The sequence below is a fragment of the Eriocheir sinensis genome, chromosome 11, assembly GCF_024679095.1.
Source record: "Eriocheir sinensis breed Jianghai 21 chromosome 11, ASM2467909v1, whole genome shotgun sequence".
Classification (NCBI taxonomy): Eukaryota; Metazoa; Arthropoda; class Malacostraca; order Decapoda; family Varunidae; genus Eriocheir; species Eriocheir sinensis.
The window spans coordinates 17,886,852-17,910,877 of record NC_066519.1 but is presented as its reverse complement, the minus strand read 5'-3'; the positions used below and the strand labels follow the sequence as shown (position 1 = coordinate 17,910,877).

Here is a 24,026-nt window from a genome sequence, read left to right as displayed (position 1 = left end):
AAAGCATTGAATTTAGCCCTAAAAACACTGATCCCAAAATTTAGAGAAAGTGAAAAATATATACACAAATAAATAAATAAATAAGTAAATAAAACTTGTAAATTCAACTCTTAAGTCTTTAACATCGGATCAAAAACCTTATACACTAGACCAAAAAGGCACATTCATTCCCTTATACAGTGTTGATAAAGAGACTCACTAAAGCAGGTACGTAGAAACTAAAATCTGCTACGGGGAATAACGTCCTATGTGTCATCTGCTGCATAGGGGTTGCCGAGAGAGAGAGAGAGAGAGAGAGAGAGTTGTAGTGATAGTATTGGCGTTCTCAATGGTGATATATCGCGGTCATTGTTACGTTTGTGGATGAGTGAGCAACAGAATGGCAGCGATAGTAGTAGTAGTAGTAGTAGTAGTAGTAGTAGTAGTAGTAGTAGTAGTAGTAGTAGTAGAAAGATGATAATGAGGAGGAGGAGGAGATGGATGAGTGATGTAGTAGTAGTAGTAGTAGTAGTAGTAGTAGTAGTAGTAGTAGTAGTAGTAGTAGTAGTAGTAGTAGTAGTAGTAGGAAGAGGATAAAGAGAAGGAGGAGGAGGAGGAGATGAATGAGTGATTTTGGCTTGTGGTGGCGCGCGGGTGCAACTAGACAGACCAGACAGACAGACAGCTAAACAGACAGACAGACCCTCCCCCCCTGAGGCCTGTGGTAGTAGCCGTAGCGTAGTGGTGGTGGCTATGGTGGTGGTGACTGAGTGCGGTGGTTGCAGACGGCGTGCTATAGTGAGGATGTGCTGGCGACGGTGCGGGACAAGCTCACCTATCCTTGTCGGTACTGCGGGAAGCGGTTCACGCAGACGGGGACTTGCCGGCGACACGAGCGGCTCCACACGGCGCCCAACAGCTTCAAGTGCCCGATCTGCCAGAAGGGATTCAACCGCAAGTATCGCCTCAAGGAGCACATTGTGGCCTCGCACCCCCACCACTCAGACGAGGGCGACCTTAACCTCATGATCAGCACCTCCGCCACGACCTTAGCGTGAGGGCGTGGCAGAGGAGAGGGCGGGGGCGTGAGTGGGCAGGGAGAGGGCGCGGCAGCTACGGGTAACGCCACAGGCTCGCCGTCTTGGGTGAAGCGAAAGAGGAGACGACGAAGGAAGGTCAGGAGGAGGAGGAGGAGTGTTCTTGTCCCTCTGCCTGGCCCTCACGCCCTCCACCTCCCCGGCCTCGCCATCCGCGGTGTCTCTGCCATCCGCGGGGACCTCAAACCAAAGCCCAGCCTGCAGCGCTAACACTAACCACTAACATCTAACACAGCAACCAGGCTATCCTTCCCCTTCCCCTTCCTATCCTCACCCTTCCCCCTCAACGCAGCAGGCAGGTATAGGCACGTCACAGGTGGGTTCAGACGCCCCCCTTAAGCAGCAGCGACAAAAAGAAGACACACAAACATCGCCCAAAGAACTACTACCAAAGTAACAACTGTGTACTTAAGATGTAGCTTGTTCCTCCCTCCCTCCCTCCATCCTTCCTTCCCTCACTCCATCCCCCTCTCCTATGGCCCTTGTGTGTGTGTGTGTGTGTGTGTGTGTGTGTGTGTGTGTGTGTGTGTGTGTGTACCGGGCTCTCAAGACGTGTGTAGATTTATGTTATGTGTGTGTATGTTATCATTTTGTTCCCAGCCCTTCCTTTCCCCCCCTTCCCCTCCTCACCCTTCCCCTCCTCACCCTTCCCCTCCTCATCCTTCCCCTCCTCCTCTACGTTTCAGTCAGTTATCATAAGTGGTTTATATTGTTTTTCTCTTTATTATGTACGTTTAACACTTATTTATTACCATGATTAGGTTTATTATTATTATTATTTGTAGTGTTAGTGATCCCGTTCAAAACACGTAACCCGGTCTCTCTATCATAACCGTTCTCATTTTCTACGACACCAACTGTGATAGGGGAATCTTTAATATTTGATAAGTTGCACCCTTTTTTTTTTTTGGTATATATTATTTACGTCTCTTTGTTTTTTTTTTTTTTAAGTTAGTCCTTAGTTCCAGTGTGTGTGTGTGTGTGTGTGTGTGTGTGTGTGTGTGTGTGTGTGTTATCGATTCTGTTTACTTATTTATTTTGGTCTCTGTAAAGATAGATTTTTATATATAGAGAAAGATTTATTAATTTTGCTTTACGTGTTGATGTGACCTTGACCTGACCTGACCTGAAGTTATAAGGATCGAGGTCAAGTGTTTTTTTTTTTTTTATATGATGCGACCTCTCCTCCTCTTGTTCCTCCTCCTCCTCCTCTTCTAAATATCCTCCTTATCTTCTTTAATCCCCCTCATCCTTCTCTTAAAATCCTCCTCCTCCTCCTCCTCCTCCTGGCAGCTCAGTGTTGTGGCTGCTACATAACCCGGGTATAAGGCGGCACCACTTCATAACCCTGGTCTAAGAATCTCAAGTCAACGGTGCCTCAATGTGCAATGTTTTCTTCTGTTTTAAGTCGTTTTTCTCATTATTTTCTCTTCTTGGTTTGAGAGAGAGAGAGAGAGAGAGAGAGTCGCACATATATTTTTTTCTTTAGTTTGTTGTTTCCTTTTATCGAAGTTAGGTTGTTTATCCCGTTATTCTTGTACATTTATGTCTGCACTGGTGTGTGTATGTCTGTGTGTATGTGTGTGTGTGTGTGTGTGTGTGTGTGTGTGTGTGTGTGTGTGTACAGTTATAATAGTAGGAGGGAGTGACTGGAGAAGCGTGACACACACACACACACACACACACACACACACACACACACACACACACACACACACACTTACACATACACACCAGCAAACACGCATGAAGTGGCAGTGGATCTAGATGTGGAGTCCACCTGTGAAGTAGATGACCCCAGGTGTTAATGAATGAAAGTGACGAGCAGGTGGAGTAAATTAGTGGAAGCACAGGTGGGAGGGAGAAGGTGGAAGAGGAGGAGGCGGAGGAACGCAAGCCAGGTGGATGACTTTACCAATACCTTAGATAGAGAAAAAAACGTGGAATATAATTGGATTAGCTTTACCCGGAGTGACTGACGTGATGGAATGAATGTAACTGTGAATCTGAGAGAGAGAGAGAGAGAGAGAGAGAGAGAGAGAGAGAGAGAGAGAGAGACCGCAGAGAGAGCAGAACCATGACGATAGCTATAACAAAGTACTTAGTGAGAAAGGAGACAAAAGGTGGCGGTATAGTTATGATAAGGACGAGGAGCAGAAGGAGGGGAGTTACCGTATCTTGTAGAGTTAAAATTAGGATGAAGATAATGAGTTAGGAGGAAGAGGAGAAAGAGAATATAAGCTTAGAATAGAAAGAGAAAGGAGAAGAGATTAGGAGAGAGAGAGAAAGAGATGACGGAAGTGTGGGAGAGAGAGAGAGGGAGAGAAGGGTAGGAGGGAAAGTGTGGACAGGTTCAGACCCACACCTTTACCTGCATGTGTACAGTGGCACCATTATCATCACCTTTGCACCTCGTTAGCATTTAAGTTGTTTCCAGAAGCACCCCTTTCTAAGTCAGCGATCTCAGTTCTTGCCTCGTGGTCGCCGTTGCTCGCAGGGGAGAAGGGCCCATCAACATTACTTTCCGATTTTCATTTTAATCGAATTTCACGTCCACGGGAGTTTTGAGAGGAAAAAAAGGAGAAAGTTCGAGTGATTTAGTGGGGCATCTCTCACTTCATCGGTTTTCTGTACTTTCCAGCAACCAACCTCACGAATTTGGTTACTTTGGTCAACCTAACCTAACCTACCCTAACCTAACTTGACCTAAAACTCGATGCACTAGAAGGATAGTCGTGTAATTTAGTGGGGCATCTCTCACTTCATTGGTTTTCTGTACTTTCCAGCAACCAACCTCACGAATTTGGTTACTTTGGTCAACCTAACCTAACCTAACTTGACCTAAAACTCGATGCACCAGAAGGATAGTCGTGTAATTTAGTGGGACATCTCTCACTTCATTGGTTTTCTGTACTTTCCAGGAGCCAACCTCACGAATTCGGTTACATTGGTCAACCAGTTACCTCAATGCAACAAAAGGATAGTCATGTAATTTAGTGGGTCATCTTTCACTTGGTTAGTTTTCTGTACTTTCCAGGAGCCAACCTCACGAATTCGGTTACAATGGTCAACCAGTTACCTCGATGCAACAACCCAAATGATCAGTAACTTTAGTGTAAACAGACCCACAAATTCGGTTGTGTATAAGGAAGCACAGACAAACACACGTGATTGGTTGCTGCTTCGATGTAAACAAAGCCACGTGCTCGGTTGCTTCGATACAAACAAGCGAAAATAAAGTCACGTGATTGGTTGCCTCGATGTAAACAAACGTAAACAAACCCACGTGGTCAGTTCCCTCGGTGTAAACAAAATCCCACGTGCTCGGGTGTAAACAAAAGCAAATAAAGTCACGTGATTGGTTGCCTCGATGTAAACAAACGTAAACAAAGCCACGTGGTCAGTTCCCTCGATGTAAACAAAATCCCACGTGCTCGGGTGTAAACAAAAGCAAATAAAGTCACGTGATTGGTTGCCTCGAAGTAAACAAACGTAAACAAACCCACGTGGTCAGTTCCCTCGGTGTAAACAAATCAAAAGCAAATAAAGTCACGTGATTGGTTGCCTCGATGTAAACAAACGTAAACAAAGCCACGTGGTCAGTTGCCTCGATGTAAACAAACATAAACAAAGCCACGTGGTCAGTTCCCTCGATGTAAACAAAACCCCACGTGTTCGGGTGTAAACAAAAGTCCGTCTCCCCTGTCAGCCGGCGAACCCATAACTATTATTTATACAAAGTGTTATTATTATTATTATTATTATTGATACTATTATTTCGTTATTGTCTTGAGCGCATGGGAAGCAAACCAGGGCAGTCAGGAGAATGTGTTTATTTGTATTTGTATTGTATTTACCGACGTGTTTTATAATTATACACCCCTTTGCGGCGGTGAGTGAGTGGGCGGGAGAAAGCGAGTGAGTGATGAGTGAGTGAGTGGGCGGGAGAAAGCGAGTAAGTGAGAGAAAGCGAGTGAGTGAGTGAGCAGTGAGTGAGGTGGCGTGAATGAGTGCGTGCGAGAAAGCTGCCGAAAAAGAAGCGGACCCCAAACACTACCCTGTATGATGCCTTTATGCTCGGTCTATACATTATATATATTATGACTACTAGTAATACGGATATACCAGTTACCCCCCAGACCACCAACCCCGCGACGAGTTTGTACCAGATGATAAAGTTTGTACTGGAGGTTTCCTAGCATTAAGTCCGTTGGCGATATATTATTATTATCATTATTATTCAACTAGTAATCAGCAGCGTACAAGAGAGAGTCAACGTGCGCAGCAGGGCGACGCTTGAGGCCCGTTCTGCGCAGGTTACGTACTAGCAAAGACAAGTAGTTCGTGGAGGTTTGTTTTCCCCCGCGCGGCATGGCGGATCCGGGGGCGAGAAATTATTTTGTGTATCTGACGGTACGCGGCGCCCCTGCTCTGTCCGGCGCCCTGCTCAAGTGTCCTGCGCCCCGCCCCGCCCCGCCCCGCACGGCCCCGCAGACACCCGCCTACCACACACACACACACACACACACACGTCTCGGTACTTAGTCCACCAAGTGAGATTTTCACCAAAAAGAAGAAAGAAATGTACTTAAAAGGCTAATTGATCCTCTTTTTCGTGATTATTATTATTATTATTTAGATAGATTATACCTGTACTTAATATTGTGGATAGGTAAACCGTCATCCTCGTACACACACACACACACACACACACACACACACACACACACACACACACACACACACACACACACACACACACACACACCTCCGCGTCTTCCTACGAGAAGTTCCACCGTCGCCGCGCCCCCGTCCGAGGGTCAGCGTCGTTTAGTGCAATGTTTGGAATCAATTAGTCATTCCAGGTACACATTCCGCCTTGCCACTCCACATTCCAGTCTTGCATTCCAGGGTGGGAGAGGGACACGCAGCTAACATTCCAGGGGCCTCATATTCCTGAAGGTGTTATCATTTTCGCGAGGATGATGTCATGTTTGCTAGTGCGGCGTCATTCTCGAAAGATCAATGTCATTTTCATAAGTGTGACATGGTTTTCGCGAGGGTGATGTCGTTCTCAAAAGCTTCATGTCATTTTCAAGAGTGTGACGAGGTGTTTGCGAGTGTGGTGTCATGTTCGCGTGTGTGATGTCATCTTCGCGGGCGTGAGGGCGCGGAGGGGGCGGGGGGCCACGGTTCATCGTTTGTAATCATATTTCTGAAAGAGAATAAATTTGTGCTTCCAGGAGCGACCCAGATTTTGGTATTTTCCTGTGACCATTGTGTTGATGTTATTGTTGTTGTTGGTGGTGGTAGCATAGCAGTAGTAGTAGTAGTAATGGTGGTGGTGGTGGTAGCTGGTGTTGAGTTGCAGCGGTATACTCGGCTTCGGTACTGGTGGTGGTGGTGGTGGTGGTCAGGGTCTCAGCGCCGCTGCTCCCACAGGACACAGCAGGAACTGGGGATTGGCCGCCCCCTTTGCCCCAGGGCGTCACTGTGAAGGATGAGCCCCTGGACGCCCCGGCCAGCCCCTGCACGCCGCCCCTGACCATCACCGCGCTGGGGGGAGGCACACCCGAGGGACGCGTGCCAGGAGCCCCTTTTTCCGGCGGTGTCCCCGAGGCCCGGTATGCCACCCTCCAGGCCCTGCTGCTGGCCGTGCCGCGGAACACTCGGGCCCACGCCCCCCAGGAGCCCCGCGCCACCCCCAGCCCGGCCCGGGAGGAGGCGGCCGCGTCGTGCCACGGGGACCACACCTACCCAATCACCGCCGCCGCCCCCGCCACGCCCCCCGCCCTGGGGTACTATCGCTGCAGCACCTGTGGCCGCGTGTTCCCCCGTGGGCGGCGGCACCGTTACCTGTCCCACCTGCGGACACACACGGGGGTGCGGCCCTACCAGTGCCCCTCCTGCGGCCGCGGGTTCGGGCGGCGGGACCACCTCCAGGTGCACATGAGACTCCACACAGGTGAGCGGCCTTTCTGCTGCCCCTCCTGCGGCGCCGCCTTCACCCACAAGGTTTCGCTGAGGAACCACCGCTGTCCTATCCTGCCGGGCGGCGGCGGGGCGGGGCCAGCGCCAGGACACCACGCCGCGGCTGTTCCTGCCCCGGACACCCCTCCTGCCCCTGCCCCGGAGATCCCTCCCTCCCGTGCCTCAGATGTCTCCGCCCCTGGCCCTTTTTCCTCCTCTCCAGCCACCCTCACCCCCGCCTCAGGTGCTGCCACTGCCCCTCCACCCGCCCCTACCCTTGTCACTGCCTCCCTCACTGACCCTCCACCCACCCTCGCCCCTACCTCTGCCTCTGTTCCCTCCCCTCCACCCACTCTCACTCCTGCCTCTGCCTCCGTCCACGCCCCTCCAGCCACCCTCACCCCCACACCTGCCTCTCTCCCCGCCTCTCCACCCACCCTCAACTCTGCCTGTGTCCCCGGCCTTGCCTTACAATTACGCCCCTCCTACAGCCCCCAAACCGGGCCCCTTTGTACCACGCCTTCACCACCCTTGTCCCCGCTGTTCCTGTCCCCTCCACACCCCGGCCCCGCCACGCCACGCCCCGAAGAACACCCAACACCTGCCACACCGCCCACGGACGACCCCCCTGGCGGCGACGAGGAGAAACTAGAAGAAAACGAAGAAAACGACGCTTCCTCCACCCCGGCGTCGCCTCGCCACGCCACTGCACCCTCGAAGCTACTAATCCACATGACGCTGAAACTCCCCGTCTAAGCCCCCTGTGGCCCCCGGATGCCCCCAGGAGTCCCGCTGAAGAGGGGGCGTGTGGTGTGGAGGGCGTGGCCTGGACAGCAGCGCCTCCCCTCGCCTGGTGGGGAAAACCTGGGCCCTTGCCGCTGAGACTCCGACCCAACAAGTTCCCCCGTGTCTGAGAGAGAGAGAGAGAGAGAGAGAGAGAGAGAGAGAGAGAGAGAGAGAGAGAGAGAGATGTAACGTATCCACAGAGCGTACTAATAAAGCTTGTGCTGCTATAAGTAATCCTCATCCACCAACTACACACAAAAAAGAAGGTATTTGATTGTGATGTTTGAAGATAATCCAATTACTACTATTCATGTTTTGAGAAAGTCCAATTACTACTACACTAATGAGTCGATGGTTGGGGCTTTGAGATGATAAAAACCCGACAGGCAAAAAGAGGGATGTTATTATGGATGCCCCCCAAAAAAACAGGATCAAGGGCCAGTGTGACGGAGATGAGCAAAGAGGCCACGCGCAGATTTACCGTATGCCTCAAGTTTACCTCTAAGGGCCAGTTCGACAGTTCAACACGCAGTCATTGCCAGCTCCCAAACCAAACCATATTCTCAATGATACGTTTTTTTCTACTCAATACCAAATACTAAGGAGATTTTATGGATAGGTAAACCGTCATTGACACACACACACACACACACACCTCCGCGTCTTCCTACGACAAGTTCCACCGTCGCCGCGCCCCAGTCCGAGGGTCGGCGTCGTTAGTGCTTGCAATGTATGGAATCAATTAGTCATTCCAGGTACACATTCCGCCTTGCCACTCCACATTCCAGGCTTGCATTCCAGGGTGGGAGAGGGACATGCAGCTAACATTCCAGGGGCCTCATATTTCTGAAGGTGTCATTTTCGCGAGGATGACGTCATGTTTGCTAGTGCGGCGTCATTCTCGAAAGATTAATGTCATTTTTCACACTAAATTGTCCTCCTTTTTATATCAACACCGAACACTATCCAAGGAATTTTCGTTGTATTTTGTGTTTGGTTGGGGAGCGTACAAATATGCTGTATGGACTAGAACTGGCCCTAAATGATACTCCCTTTTCGGGCACAATACATTAGCCCTCCCAAATATACAAGAACTTACTCATCTGATGCCACTGAATCATGAACACGAGGAGTCCATTTACAGGATGCCAGTCAACCTACACAGGCCAGCTCTTGGAAACCTATCCCCTTATCCTCCATATCCATGATTTTAAGGTTGGTATTCTCAGATGCTTCCTCCTCTCATATCAACTATTTCGAAAGGCTAAAAATGAGATCAATCGGATTCTCATGAGTTCATTTTTAGGTTCAGGGTACAGAAGAAGGGTCAGTCTACCAGAAGAGCCATTGAACTATACCCCTGGAAATTCCGAAAAGCTACGAAAGTCGTGTGAAATATGTGTGCTTGTACCCCGCTCACCACATGACTGCCAAGCCTGTACCACTCATCCACCACTCTGTTTGTAGACCAGTGAGGTAAGGATTACACCACCACCATTACAAACAACTAGTGATAATAACAGGAAGAAAAAATAATGATAAAAGTATGAAGAACGAAGAAAATTGCAATACAGTAGAGAATAACAAGCAAGGGAAAGGTGCGGAGGTGGTCGTGATGCAATGATGATGATAACCGTGATAATGACAGTAATAATAATGAGAAAGCCAACAGGAGGAAGAAACCACAAGCAAGGGAGAAGTGCCGAGGCCCTCTTGAAGCACTGAGGCGTAAACACGAACAGGTGTGCCGCCGCGCAGGGAACACGAGAAGGGGAGGGACTGGATGACAGGAGACTACAGGAAGACACACAGTTTTTTATAAGCATTCTAAGCTCAGAACTTGCATATTTACCTTCTAAATGTTGCGCTGAATATGAAGAAGGTAATTTGAGAGGGACACAAGAAAACACAAATATGAAGTTGCCTTTTTTTCTGTATTTTAAGCTCAGGACTTGCATATTTAATCTTCTAAATGTTGCGTTCAATATGAAGAAGGTAACTTGAAAGGGATACAAGAACGCACACATATGAAGTTGCCTTTTTTCTGTATTTTAAGCTCAGGACTTGCATATTTTACCTTCTAAATGTTTCGTTGAATATAAAGAAGGTAACTTGAAAGGGATACAAGAACGCACACATATGAAGTTGCCTTTTTTCTGTAATTTAAGCTCAGGATTTCTATAAATTTAACCTGTTTGTAACGTTGAAAGTGAAGATGAAATGAAGGTGATTTTCAAGAGGGCACAGGAAGAACCACACATGAAGTTTTGCTTGTGTATTAAGAGCTTTCAACTCCTTTGTTTAATCCTCCTTCGGTCCTATAACGTTGAAACTGAAGATGAAATGAAGAAGGTGATTTTCAAGAGGGCACAGGAAGACACACACACATGAAGTTTTGACTGTGTATTAAGAGCTTTCAACTCCTATATCTAACCCTCCTTCAGTCCTATAACGTTGAAACTGAAGATGAAATGAAGAAGGTGATTTTCAAGAGGGCACAGGAAGAACCACACACATGAAGTTTTGACTGTGTATTAAGAGCTTTCAACTCCTATATCTAACCCTCCTTCAGTCCTATATATTACGTTGAACTTACAAATGAAATGACGGTATAACTTTCAAAACAGTATAGGGAGACACACTTGAAGCTATTTTTATGTAATTTAAGCTCAGAACTTCTATAATTGACCATCTATATATTACGTTGAAAGCGAAGGGGAGAATATGACTTTCAAAAGGATACAGACCACGCAGATGAAACTTTCTTGTATTTTGATATTTCACCATACTAATTTTGAGGCATTTTAATAAGGGGGCGTTTTGGTGAATATGCCCCGAAGTGAGAGAGCATGGCTGATAACTACGTGTGTGTGTGTGTGTGTGTTCTGCAACATATGTGTAGGGAGGAAGGGAGGCATAGCGGCGATATAATGACCATACAGTTACTGACATACCACGAAGGCTTCACACGAGGTTATAAATCAAAAGACTACAGAAAGACCAAGGACAAATAGATAAATAAATAAATGAACATATAACTAAATGATGTAAAATGAAGGCTAACATCGCTACAGTCTTGAAGGGGAGTAGACTAGGTTGTTAATCTCTCTGGGAAAGCATAGCAATAGAATTATCATGTGGTGAAGTCTGGCAGCGTAAATGTCATCCCCGTGGTCGACATCATAGCGCGTTGTTGCTTTTTTGCATCTAAAGGGTCGATATTACAACAATGATTAATTAAGAGCGTTATAATTGCCAAACCCCGCATTCTTAGACATATCGTATCGGCACTGCAGTTCGCCTGTTTGAAAAGCCTCTTGTAGAAGTTGCTTGGTTTTTCACGGACTATCGTGATCCCAGTGGTAGACATCTGCTGCTCCCTGCACTGGAAGATCACCCAAGAAAACCCGGTTAATCTTCCCTGGCCTTGGAAAATAGTCAGACTAGAAGTCCGATACGTTTAAGAATATGGAACCTAAAAAGACTAACAAACAGGCTTGGGTCGAGGTACATGTACTCGTACTATCTTGTACTCGTACATAAGTACACAATATCTAGACTACTTGTAGCCACTTGTACTTGTATTCGGAGTTAAAAGTTCCTTATTACTTGTACCTGTAGGCTACCTGTAGGCTACTCGGACTCAAAGTACTCGACATTTTCAGGAGTACTTCTGTAGTGCGGCGACGGCCTGATGAGCGAGCCTCGAAGGCTACTTGTATACATGTATTCGAATACAGTGCAAAGGTACTCGTACTTGGACTCGAGCTCAGATATAAAACTGAATAATTGTACATTGTACTTGAATTCGTGGCGTTGCAATGTAACCGTACTTGAACTCGTTCAAAAAATGAACCCAAGCCTTCTTAGGTGTTGGACTTTTCATGAACTGCCTCGTGATGCTGGAGATAGTTTTATACGACCTCAGCACCATGCACTGGAAAACCACTCATGCAAACCCGGTCAATCTTGTGTGTCCTTGGTAAATGGTTGTAACGGGAGCCCGAGACATGGAATAACTCTGAGTAAGCCCAGACCAAGACCAAGCCCGCCATGACACCACGCAGCACTGCCTGAGCCTCACACACCCCGGCTACTTCCGTCCCTCAGGTGGGCCACACTGCACTAATTAACCTGCTTATTATCCCTACAGGCGTACAGTGACAATAGAAGCCAAAATAACGGGGCATTCCGGGGTGTACAGGGGGTTTGGGTGGTACATAAGGGGCTGCCGGGATTGTTTTGGTCCGCGGGAAAAATATTTGTACGGGGCGGAATTTGTGACTCATGAGTGTGGGTGAGTGAAGGCCTTAACGGTGGGCCGGTGACTCACTCTGCGTTTGTACTTACATTAACTAACTCACTTACTTGAAGCTGTGGTCTTATTTTTTCCTTGGGTGGAGTATAACAAGTTTCCTGGTCCTACTTCCACATGTATGCTAAGTTGTATAATCACACTCTGTACTGCCTGGGGGTTGGGATGGCATGCTCCTCCCTTCTCCTTTGTTGTTTACTTGCAACAATAAACTATCATCAATCAATCAAGGGTGGTGCAGGTTAGGTAACAGGTGAGAAGGTCGATCCCCGTGTGTGAGGATTTCTTACCTGGCCGGGGACACGCCCCAACCAAAAACTGTGTGATGTCTCCAACCAAAAACTGTGTGATGTCTCCAACCAAAAACTGTGTGATGTCTCCAACCAAAAACTGTGTGATGTCTCCAACCAAAAACTGTGTGATGTCTCCAACCAAAAATTGCAGCTGATGAACTTTCATGAAGATGGTCCGATGGTTGACTAATATGACATCACAAGATGGCACGGACAACTACTAATTTTCAATACCCAGTCAATAACAACAATCCAAACAAAACACCCAAAGAACAACCAAACCCCATGGCATATTAATCAAACTCATATAAGATCTGACCAAGATGCTTGCCCTTCTGGTGCTTGAAGGAATTCACTGAGATGAAAGAAACAACAGAATGCGACAAGCTGTTCCAAATGTTTATCAGTCTCTATGAGAAGAAGCGGGCTCTCACATCAGTGTTACAACGGGGGACATCAAGCTTAAAGGAGTGACCTCTAGTGTCCCTATTGTGATTTCTCGTCAGCATATGATCAAGATTCAGACAAAGTCCTTTTACAATTTTAAACAGCATAATAAGATCAGCTCTGATCAGTCTGCCTTTGATCGAGTAGAGATTCAGTTGCTCGAGACGATCCCTATAAGGTATGTCACAGAACCCAATGATTTTCTTACTCCACCTTCTCTGAACAGCTTCTAGTAGTCTTACATCACCCAAATATCCAGTAAACCACACCATAGAAACATAGTCGAGGATTGGCCTAATATGTGAAATAAAAACCTCTCCTAAAATCTGGAGTTCTACAAATAGTTCCCTTGAGAATACTATAGCTTATGCCACTAGCTTTGCCTGCAATCTCTGTCGCATATGAAGATGGAACCTGAGAAAAGAATCAATCCTGATCCCAAGATCTTTGTGGTTGTCAACATCTAAAATAGGTTGCTCACCAATGAAGTACTGCACTGCAAGAGAACAGGTGCATCTTGGAAACTTCTACAGAAGTTCATTGTGACAAATTTGCCAATTGAAAAAGACAAACCCCAAGATCTTGTATTGAAGAGTAGGTTAATATCTCGCTGCAGATGAAGATGGGAAATGAAATGGTCAGATTTCGATATTACCAAGGCTAAAAATAACTTAAGGTCATCAGCAAAGAGACAAAATTTACAGTTTTAAACAGAAACAACATGATTAATATAAATAAGAAATAGCAAGGGACTGTGGAGGTAGTGTTTTTTTCTTTTTTTTACATCAAAGGACACGGCTCAAGGGGAACAAATAAAGTAAAAAAAAAAAAAAAGTTATTTTGTCGTGTTCACCGTTTTCCCTGTTCCCCTTATGTCCTTCTAGAGTGCCGTGTGGGCTGTGTCGTCAGGAGGCTGGTGTGCCATGTCTTAAGGTAATTCCTGTGTCCAGCCTGTCTGTGTAAGGCTGTGGGAAGAGTAGTTAGTTTTGGGGTAATGTTGAATAGAGAGTAGCCACCTGATATAGATTCTTTTTAGGTCCATGAATGCAGTGCAGTAACGTATGACTTCTGGAAAATAGAAAGGGGGCAAAGTCTCCTCCATTATGGGGGTCGTGGGGGGCAAAGCCCCACTGCTAAGGTGGTTAAGGTGGGGCGAAGCCCCCCACCGTCCACTATTAACTTAGCACCCTCTCAAATAGTAACCTAGCTTTAGTAATAGTATAAGCTGCCTTTCAATGTTAACCTAGAATATACATAACAACCACAGAATTCTTATTTGTGTGACTTATTTCTGTTGTTATTTTATTTTAGATTAATACAGTTTGTTATTTTTTTTCCCTTGCCTGCCCTATATATCTCAGTCGTGGTATTTTTTCTGATGTTCTAGTGTTACTTTTCATTTTATTTACTCATTTTCTTGCCCTTGCTTCCCTCCTCTGGTGTGAAAAGGTAAACAAAATCAATCTTGGCAGGCGCTGTGGGGATGAGAAAATACCCCAAGTCACAGACCGTCAACTTGGTCAAGAAGGGAGCCGGCGTCCTGCTGATACTGGAGATTGGGGCGTTTGGTGCCTTCTACCATGTGTACCACCGCATGAACACTGAGCGAGGTGAGTGTGTGTGTGTGTGTGTGTGTGTGTGTGTGTATTTACCTAGTTGTAGTTTTACAGGGCCTGGGCTTGTGCTCGTGTGGTCCCGTCTCTGTATCTGTATTTGTCCAAGTTTTCCTTAAAGCTTTGCACACTCTTCGCCGATACTACTTCTTCACTTAGTCTGTTCCAAACCTCTATATGTGTGTGTGTGTGTGTGTGTGTGTTTAGTTTTACAGACATATTTTGCAATGCTTATGTAAGATTTGACTTTCCTGGGTGTGTATAAAAGTAAAAACCTGTTCAGTTGTAATGTTGTGTCATCTAGCTAAGTAAATCTAACCATATCATGTAATCTCACCTTAATCTTAGTAACCTTTCCCCCTTATATGGTAACCTAGTTTTTTATACCAAGGAAATATATATAATCACGTAACTTGACCCATATACCATTAACCTAATCCCCCCCTTAAAGGATAACCTAGGAAACCATGTAAACTAACTCATGTAACCTAATCTGCCGTAGTCCCCCCTTTAATAGTAACTTGGCCCTCAATACCCAGGAAATATGAATAATAGCCTAGTGAATTTATAGAGAATTGGTATTTTATGGATCATGAAGGTTAAACTGAAAAATAAAAGGTATATTATTTCATTTCAGATTTCCGTTATTATATGAAGAACAACTACAGCTTTGGACTTGAATGTGAGTACTAATGTGAGGAGCCAGTTGTACCTCACCATAACTCAAAGTAAGATATTGTCTTAACTCGTAGACTGTGGAGTTCCTACGAGAACACATCACTAAGCTACAAGAATGGGTCAAAAAGTGGCTGCTACAGTTCAATGAAGAAAAATTTAAAGTCATGCACCTTGGGAGGGGATAGCCAGCATACCAATACGACATGGGATATGCTCCACTATCCACCACAGAGGCAGAGAAAGACCTGGAAGTATATGTTACCAGGCTACCAGTGAAGGCCAAATCCATGCCAATCGCAGCGGATGGGTTAAACTGGGAGGGCAAACTTGCAGGGGGCTGAGAGGGGTTGGTTCTGGGGCTCAAGGCAGGGATGTAGGGATGAATAAGGCTGTCGATAAAATTGGTACATAGATTGTACGTTAGTCTGTTATATTTTGTGGACTATCGATATATCCCCAATACCCACAACAGAAGCATCTCCAACTTCCCTATTCTGGCACCCCCTCTCGGCACACTCAATCTCTTGCCTACCAACTCTCTTTCCAATACTCATCCACTCTAATGATCTGTTTTACTGGTGGTCTCTCCCTGACATACCCTCTCCCTATCCTGCTCTCTTAATTCTACTCTCCTCAAAGTCATCTTCATTCATTCTCAGCAGTATGGTAATAAGAAACCAGAATAAAACCCTAAAACAAACAGGTAGATTAAATTATGACATATAAGCCTAAATATTTTGGATACAACTGTATGATTCTATGTTCTGTTCCCTCGCAGCGTACTACCAAGTTGGGGAATTCTTCGACAAAAATAACAGAACAAGACAGCTGGACGAAGCCATCTGGGCACAGCAGTTTGGTCACCAGGCAAGAACCAGCGAGAAAAAGGAGCAGTGAGGCAGACGACATATAAGTACCTCCTTGTCTTAGCCTTCCACCTCACACATTAACCTACATCATCTTGGCATTGCATCAGGTGAGAAATTCCTTAGTATATTTATTAAGTTTGAGCCACACACACAAGCACTCTTCTTGCCATATTTTTTTTCTTTACACACCTGTTTTGGCTTTTTTTATATTTTTGGCGAGTCTGTTGACCCCCCCCCACACATGAGCATTCTTGTCGCCATGTTATTTATTTATTATTTTTTTCTTACACCTGTTTTGGCTTCTGCTTGCCCATTTCCCATATTTGATTTCTTTTGTCATCTTCATCGCCACCAGAATTATCAGTATCACAGATTGCAAGCTTTTTTCCATAAACTGGCTCATGGTCTGAAAAATGTGTTATGATTTTTCCATTGCTGGCATCATTATCAGTATCACAAATTGCAAGCTTTTTTTCTGTATAAGTTGGCTCGTGGACTGAGAAACAGAAGCCAAACTGCAACGTTGCTCGATATAGTAATTTTACTTGCCCTCTTTATTCCTGTTTCCTTTATTTTACCTTTTATATTTTCTCCAGTGTCAGTGTAATGGTCAGTATCACCAACTGTAAGATATTATAATAAGCTGGTTAGTTTGCCAAAAATTAAGAGTGTAATCACAGTAATTCCTGCTGTAATCCCTCGCCCAAACATTCACTGGTGGCTCATGTGTACCAGTAAAGTCTTAAATGGTCTATACATTAAGCAAAATTATCAACCAAGCCATTTTTTTCCATAACTTTAGATAACCACAAAGCTAGGGTCTCTTTATTGCTTTGCTGCTTCCAGATTATGCCTTAACAACTGGAACATTAATGGAGTTTAATGAGAATTCCATTGACCTTCGGGGAATCTGTACTACAACTTAAGCCAAATTAATGTCATGACGCTAATCAGTCTGTGGTCTTGCGAGAAAGTAAAAAAAAGTCCATTGAATTAAGTATGGCAACAGACAGTATTATTTTCTCTCACATCCTTATGCAGTAAATACATCCCTGTTTATTATATAGGTTTTGTCACATTCTTATACAGTGGTCTCTCAACTTATTCACATTATTGAGCCTTAAGAACTGAAAGTGTTTGCCAATATCTACACACCTCTCCAGTCAGTACTTGTGTGTATATTGAGAAAACTACTCGTGGAAGTGTTAAATTTTACTTTACACAATTCACATATTATTTTTATGGTAGATTTTCAAGAGATCACTTTTGTATGGGCTCAGTGGGGTAAAATGTATTCCTCAGTTGAAAATATCATTGTTTGAGTGTGGTGGTTTAGTGGGTTAGAGCGTCAAGCCAGGGCAAGGTGGTTTGAATCTCAGTTTTCATACCACATCAAAAATATCCATAGTAATCTCTTCCTAATGAGAACTAATTGAAATGGTCCATAGAAACTGGTAGACTCACCCTCTTGTAGACTGTAAGAAGGTTCCTCTAACACCTGGGTTCTCTGGGCAGGCATTGGAGTGAAGGAAAGAGGGAGAAGGAAGGGACTAGAGAGAGAATGTCCATATACAAGATGGTGTACTATGTCGGAGGTGCTTCACTGGGTGGCTATATACTACTGAAGCTTGTGGAGAGAGACCCTGAGAGTATACGCAAGGTTAGGCCTCAGCTTGTTCAGTTCTTTTCCTTTCCCTTCGTCTTTGGTCCTGTGTGCCTGGCTTGGGTTTTTGCCTGTGAATGTATGTGTAACTTCTTTCTATTCTACCTCTCTGATTATATTGGTTATGCTTGTGGAACCTTTTCTGTTTGATTTTTGTAGGAGCATCTTGTTGTGTGTGTGTGTGCTTGTGTGTGTGTTCTTTTTTATTTTTTAGCATAGGAATTGGTAACTAATTCTACTTTGTCTTATCATTCACCCCCTTCCTGTTCTTGCTTCATTTCTTTTAATTTCCATATCTTACTTTATTTTTGTTTCTTTTCTCTCATGTGTAAAATACCTCATCTCTTTTTCCCTTCATTCTTCATCTCTCTTGCCCTCTTTTCATTCCTCTAACTTCTCCTTTTTCTCTGCCTTCTCTCCTTTCTTTATCTGCTTCTCTCTCTCCCTCCCCTTGATTTCTTTTTCTTCCTTCTCTTTTATCCCTGTTTTCCTTTCTTTTCCTCCTCCTCTGCCTTATCTTGTTTCTTCATATGCTTTTTGCTTCCTCCCCATAAATTCCTTCTCTTCCTTCTCTTTTATCCCTGTTTTTCCTTCTTTTACTCCTCCTCCTTTGCCCTTTTCACCAGTCCCTCATTTTCTTTTGTTCTGTTCCTTCCTGTGATCTGTGCTCCTTTATCTTTACTTGATCCTGTTTTTTAGTGTTAGAATAAATATCTTAATGTTGTGCGGTTTTCTTCTTTTTGTAGTTTCGATTTGATTTTATATTCTTTAGATTATTTATTATCACATTGTGCTTGCCTCTTCTCTGCCTTTTTTCATCACTAGTAAGTTAGCATGTTTCACTTTTACACTAATTTAGGCATGGGCTGCTTTCTTTTCATCACCACCAGAGGCACTAATAATGGTAATATGCAGTGAAAGCTCTTTAACCTGAATTCCACTACATAGAGAAACAGGAGTAGTTTGAATTCATGACAGGGTATGATTGAGAAATTATGTCCCCCAAAAGTATTTTCATTATTGCCGGTGGTAGTTTAGAAATAATCCCATAGAAAATTTGTATTGATGTAAAACTTTGACACCCTGACCATGACCAAATTTAATCAAACAAAATCTTACCTTTACATGACATACAGTAATTATAGGTTTAGTAATACAAGAGGGATGTAGAACACGTACAGAACAGAGTAACAAACCTTTAAACAAGCTCCCTGCAGCCATCAAATAGTCTTGTTATATTTAGCAGAGACAAAACAGCATCATAGTTTTTGTGCCCTTATGAATTAGTTTATTCTGGAAAAAAGTTTGAGAAATGGAAAGATGTGATTTGATTGGTCGATTCCTGTTTGGTCTTCTGCCTTGCGATTGGCTGCTCTGGGGTCATTGGGAGTTGGGGTAGGTGTTAGGGGTTTGTGATTTGATTGGTTGATTCCTGTTTGGTCTTCTGCCTTGCGATTGGCTGCTCTGGGGTCATTGGGAGTTGGGGTAGGAGGTGTTAGGGGGTTTGTCCATCCCTGAAGCCCACATTGTCACCCCCAGGAGCTCCCCGAGGGCCACGAGCTGGATTATGCCAACGAGTCTAAGAAGCGCTCCCAGGCCTTCATGTATGTGCTGAAGAGTGCAGCGGCCGGGGAAGACCCTCAGACAGCTGCTAAGAGACTAAAGGAGCAGATGGAGAAGACAGCTAAGACCACACCCACCCAGACCTCCTAGACCATAAATTCCCTAAGACCACAAGACCCCTTCATTCTGTTCACAAAGGAGAGAACTTTATAGACCCAAGGAAGTCACCAAGAAACTAAGGAAACATTGAAAAGACCGCTAAGACCACACCCAATCACACTTAGACCTTCTGCTACCTAACTCTCTAAGGCCACAAGACCCCTTAGAGCTGTTCAGGAAGAGGAGAAGAACTTAGACCCAAGAAGTCCACTGCATAACTAGAAAAAAACATAAAGAAGACCTCACCCAGACCTTTTAGACCACAATAAGACCAAATTTACCTGAGCTCAAAGGCCAGAATACCCCTTAACTATAGTCTTCAAGAGTGAAAGACCTCTACAGATTATATAGGCCATTGTCTAAGTCCAGAACAAGGGTACACAAACCTTAAAACCCACAACAACCCAAACTTGTATATATATATTTGTTGTTATGTTAGGGTAAAGGGCTGCCAAGGCTCTCCAGGGGTGCTTTTTGTATATATAGAAGCTGTGAGTTGTGTTGGTAGAGGGAATCCGGCTCTCCTTCCTTCGTAGACTTTATACATTGCGATTCTAGAGGAGAGGATTCTAAGGGAGAGAGGAATTTGAAGTTGTATAGGAGAGGATCATAAAGGAGAGAGAAATTTGAAGTTGTATAGGAGAGGATCATAAGGGAGAGAGGAATTTGAAGTTATATAGGAGAGGAAGGAGAGAAATTTGAAGTTGTATAGGAAAGGATCATAAAAGAGAGAGGAATTTGAACTTGTCTAGGAGAGGATCACAAAAGAGAGAGGAATTTGAACTTGTATAGGAGAGGATCATAATAGAGGAATTTGAAGTCACATACAGAACTGAGAAGAGGGATTAGAAGGCACTCAGTATTCCTTTCCTTATAGTCCTGGTTGGGAGAAGGGTTAGGAAGTTGAAGTAATGCTCTAGGCTGATGTTTATTAATAGGAAAAAGGATTCAAGCTTATAATTCATCTTGTGTACGTTGGTTATCAAGAGTGCATATAAACACCCTCAAGATCAAACCCATCAAGATATAGTTGGTCTGCTTTGAAGGCGATCTTGGCTACCTGAAGAGGAAAACATTATATCAGGGAGTTAAATCGTATGTACACACGCGCATACACTAGCCAAGAGGACACAGATACCCTCAGACTCACACCCATCAAGATAGCATAAGCCAGTCACAGAAAACAAGACCCTCAGACTCACACCCATCAAGATAGCATAAGGCAGTCACAGAAAACAGTCTTGGTTACTGAAGGGGAAACTACTCCATCAGGAAAATAAGATAACGCACTTGCAGACACCCGCCTGGCACTTATTACACCCCTACTTCTGTGTGTTTACAAGCCGTCATGGAGTCCACCGGAAGTAATGTTCACGCCAGCATCCTGGAGCGCATCCAGCGGAGACAGGAGGCACTTGAGGAGCGGTCCCAGCAGCGGCGGCAGGAGAGGGAGGAGCAGGGCGGGCTGAGTGGCAGTGCGGCGGCCGACCACTTCCTCAACACCTTCCGGGAGCTGCACACCGCCCTAAAGACCCGGATTGAGGCCGCAGAGAGTGTCCCGTCGGATGAGCTGACAGAGTACTTGGATGACCTGGTGAAGGGTGTCCAGGAGCTGCAGGATGTGCTCAACGACTCCTCCCGGCACCTGGCGTCCTTCCAGCAGAAGAAGGCACAGAAGGCCGTGGACGATGCCTCTGCCCAGGTCCAGGCTGCCGTCGCCACGCTCCAGCCCAAGAAGAAGTTTGGGTTTGGGCGTAAAAAGCCTGCCGGGGGTGCGAAAAGTGCCGCTCCCCCGAAGGAACCCTCGTCCAACAGTGCCCTGGACGCCCTCGACGGCTTAGCTGATCGCCAGTTCTTCGGCTTCAAGGACGAGAGTGGCTGCACGCTGACGCTGTCGCCCGAGGAGTTGTCCGGCCGGCAGCTGAACCTCCAGAACCTTGTGGAGTGCCGGGTGGAGGCACTGGGCAGCCCGGGGACTCTACAGGCAGCAGGGCTAGACCGGTGCACTGTGCTGGTGGGTCCATTAGCCCGCTCAGCCTTCATCAAGGACTGCCGCCATTGTACCTTCGTGTTGTCCGGCCAGCAGATGCGCATCCACAACACCCAAGACTCAAACCTCTACATCCACGTGACGGGCGCCGCCATCATTGAGGGCTGCCAGGGCGTGCGGGTGGCCCCCTACAATCTCTCCTACCCTGCCCTGGACCAGCACTTCCTGACCGTTGGCCTCGACCGCACTATCAACCGATGGGACCAGCTGGATGACTTTGATTGGCTGAATGAAAACGAGGCGTCCCCCAACTGGTCTGTCATTCCTGAGGGTGAGCGACGCGGCGACTGGCTCTCCTGAAGTGACCCCAGATGGCCTATTCAATGCTTTCTTTATTATTCAGCCCTGTGATCACCTATGCTTTGATATGTTATGCTTCAAATTGCCTGTGTCTTGTATGGCAGTGTGTGATTTGAAGAGCGTGCATTTTGTTGTCTGATTTTGTCCACTAAGAAAGGAAATTGTGATCTTAAGTGCCATTAGAATGTGTGTGTGTGTGTGTGTATATGAGTGCTTTCAAGGGTGTCACAAATGATCTACCTATAATTGGTCTGAAGTAGCACATATTTGCATCATCCATTATTCTGTTTTTGGGGAATAAACAGACACTTTAAGGAACCACAGAAGCATAAAGGAATTCTCACACATTGGAAGCACAACACCTGATTATACAGGTAACTCTCGATTTACGCAAGTATTGTGTCCTTGAAGAGGTCGTGTAAATCAAAAACAATGTAAATCAAACAAGAGGTAGGTTTCTATCGAAAAATAAATATTCACTTCATTCAGTGGAGAGAGAGAGAGAGAGAGAGAGAGAGAGAGAGAGAGAGAGAGAGAGAGAGAGAGAGAGAGAGAGAGAGAGAGAGAGAGAGAATATCCATATCACCAAGATATCCACTCAGGCACTCGGCCTCAGTCTCACTCGTGTGAGGAAGGAATGAGGGACACCATGAGTGACTGGCTAGTATTGGTACCGGTACCGAGCAGTCTGGTACCGGTACCGTACCGTATAGCTGGCACCGTTAGTACCGGTACCTGCCCACCCCTATTATGTTGAGTAGCGTGGCAGCGTGGGTACTGTATTGTTGTTCAAGTGGCGCACGGGAAGAACTGAGCTCAGCTGTGTGGCCGTGGCGCCGTGTGAGTCCAGTTGCGTGAGGCATCTGGTGGCCACTCCATAAAATATCACGTATAAGTGAAAAAAACGTGTAAATTAAACATTTATTTGTATTTTGGACCCTGCGTTATTTCAAAAACGCGTAAATCGAGAGTTACCTGTAATCCCAAGTGACGACTGCTTTGAATCCTTGAATATAACTAAACACACAATCGTCACAGCGTAAGATAACTACGATAACCTGCTTGGAAACTAATTTAGGGAATCACTGAAGCATATATAAGAATTCTCACACATTGGAAGCACAACACCTGATGATAATCCCAAATGACGAGTGCTTTGAATCCTCGAATATTATAATGAAACAACACGATCTTCACAGCATAAGATAGCTACGATAACCTGCTTGGAAACTAACACACAGGAGTGGATAATATATACGCTTGTCACTTAAATGGAAGAATCATGCATGGTTGAAGCTTGGTTGTATATAATTTAAACTCCGCACCAAATATGGAAAGAAGAGTGACTTACAGAGATGGGAAGAGGAAGATGGTAAAATTGTTATGGATATGGATAGTATATAAATGTTCGTCCATGATCTTGACTTTCATTTGACATCCTGAGCTTGAAAAGAATGTTGAAGAATAATGCAAGGTTTGAGAGATGGTAAAAAGACTGGTTTTGTATATTTATTGTCAAAGAATGCATGGAAGGAGGTTGAAAGGGTTGGAAGGGAGAGGTAGATATATGTTAACCTAGGAAGACAGTGACGTTTTTTTTTATGAGGTAGTTAAGTAATAGGTTAAATATTCATTGTAAAGAAATGCATGGAAGGAGGTTGAAAGGGTTGGAAGGGAAAGGTAGATATATGTTAACCTGGGAAGACAATGGCGGTTTTTTTATGAAGTTGTGAAGTAATAGGTTAGATATTCATTGTAAGGAAATGTATGGGAGGAGATTGAAAGGGTTGGAAGGGAGGGGTAGCTAAATATATGTTAACTTGACTAGGATAGATTAATATGAAGTTTGCTTGGCTCAGATTGGAATAGGCTTTAAGTTCAGCTGGAAATAAATACATAGATAGGATGATTAGATAGGTAGATTGATTAGTAGTAGATAGATAAGTAATGATAGATAGTAGATAGATAAATAGTTCAAAAATCGATAGTTTGGCCACCCTCTCCTCTATGCCTGACCTTCAAATATCAGGGTAGCTCATTGTATTCCTTCTTAAGCACTCAGATGGGTTGCTATCAGTTTATATAGGGCCTTTTTTTATTATTTAACGTAAGTAGAAATTGATTTAAATAGACAGGGAGAGTTTATGTCTGTCTAGAACTTCAAGAATAACTCATTGCATGCATTCTTTAATACCCTAAAAGTTTGTTATCAATTTTTGTGGAGCCTCTTTTGATAAGCCAGTT

General features: G+C 44.9%; 2 protein-coding genes and 1 long non-coding RNA gene across 16 annotated transcripts in view; 2 read left to right on the top strand and 1 right to left on the bottom strand.

Annotated features, from left to right (window-relative positions):
* The window catches only part of LOC126996962 (nascent polypeptide-associated complex subunit alpha, muscle-specific form-like), a 43,972-nt gene extending 35,542 nt beyond the window's left edge, over nucleotides 1–8,430 (top strand). For 4 of the 7 annotated variants that reach the window (XM_050857918.1, XM_050857924.1, XM_050857923.1 and 1 more), the window contains exon 5: nucleotides 6,519–8,430. In XM_050857918.1, the coding sequence (XP_050713875.1) occupies nucleotides 6,519–7,802 (1,284 nt within the window). In that variant the 3' untranslated portion in view covers nucleotides 7,803–8,430. The remainder of the gene's footprint in view (nucleotides 1–6,518) is intronic. The other 3 variants (XM_050857922.1, XM_050857921.1, XM_050857920.1) reach the window with 3 other exon arrangements.
* On the bottom strand, nucleotides 2,647–4,610 carry LOC126996967 (uncharacterized). 2 transcript variants are annotated; one of them, XR_007751775.1, is made up of 2 exons: nucleotides 4,033–4,610; nucleotides 2,647–3,897 (listed from the first exon to the last, which is right to left on the bottom strand). It is a non-coding gene; the product is annotated as an uncharacterized LOC126996967 (long non-coding RNA). The 2 variants fall into 2 exon arrangements; XR_007751774.1 differs by having other exon boundaries at nucleotides 4,149–4,610.
* Nucleotides 8,431–11,837: 3,407 nt separating the features above from the next.
* LOC126996965 (tubulin-specific chaperone C-like) lies at nucleotides 11,838–23,200 on the top strand. 7 transcript variants are annotated; one of them, XM_050857925.1, is made up of 7 exons: nucleotides 11,845–11,942; nucleotides 13,772–13,820; nucleotides 14,360–14,497; nucleotides 15,138–15,182; nucleotides 15,957–16,154; nucleotides 17,563–17,707; nucleotides 19,250–23,200. In XM_050857925.1, the coding sequence occupies exon 7, from the start codon at nucleotides 20,781–20,783 to the stop codon at nucleotides 21,780–21,782; it is 1,002 nt and encodes a 333-aa protein (XP_050713882.1). In that variant the 5' UTR covers nucleotides 11,845–11,942; nucleotides 13,772–13,820; nucleotides 14,360–14,497; nucleotides 15,138–15,182; nucleotides 15,957–16,154; nucleotides 17,563–17,707; nucleotides 19,250–20,780; the 3' UTR covers nucleotides 21,783–23,200. The 7 variants fall into 7 exon arrangements, with proteins under 7 accessions (XP_050713883.1, XP_050713882.1, XP_050713887.1 ...); XM_050857927.1 differs by having other exon boundaries at nucleotides 11,847–11,942; nucleotides 14,337–14,497; XM_050857926.1 differs by lacking the exon at nucleotides 13,772–13,820 and having other exon boundaries at nucleotides 11,838–11,942.
* The last annotated feature ends 826 nt before the right edge of the window (nucleotides 23,201–24,026 follow it).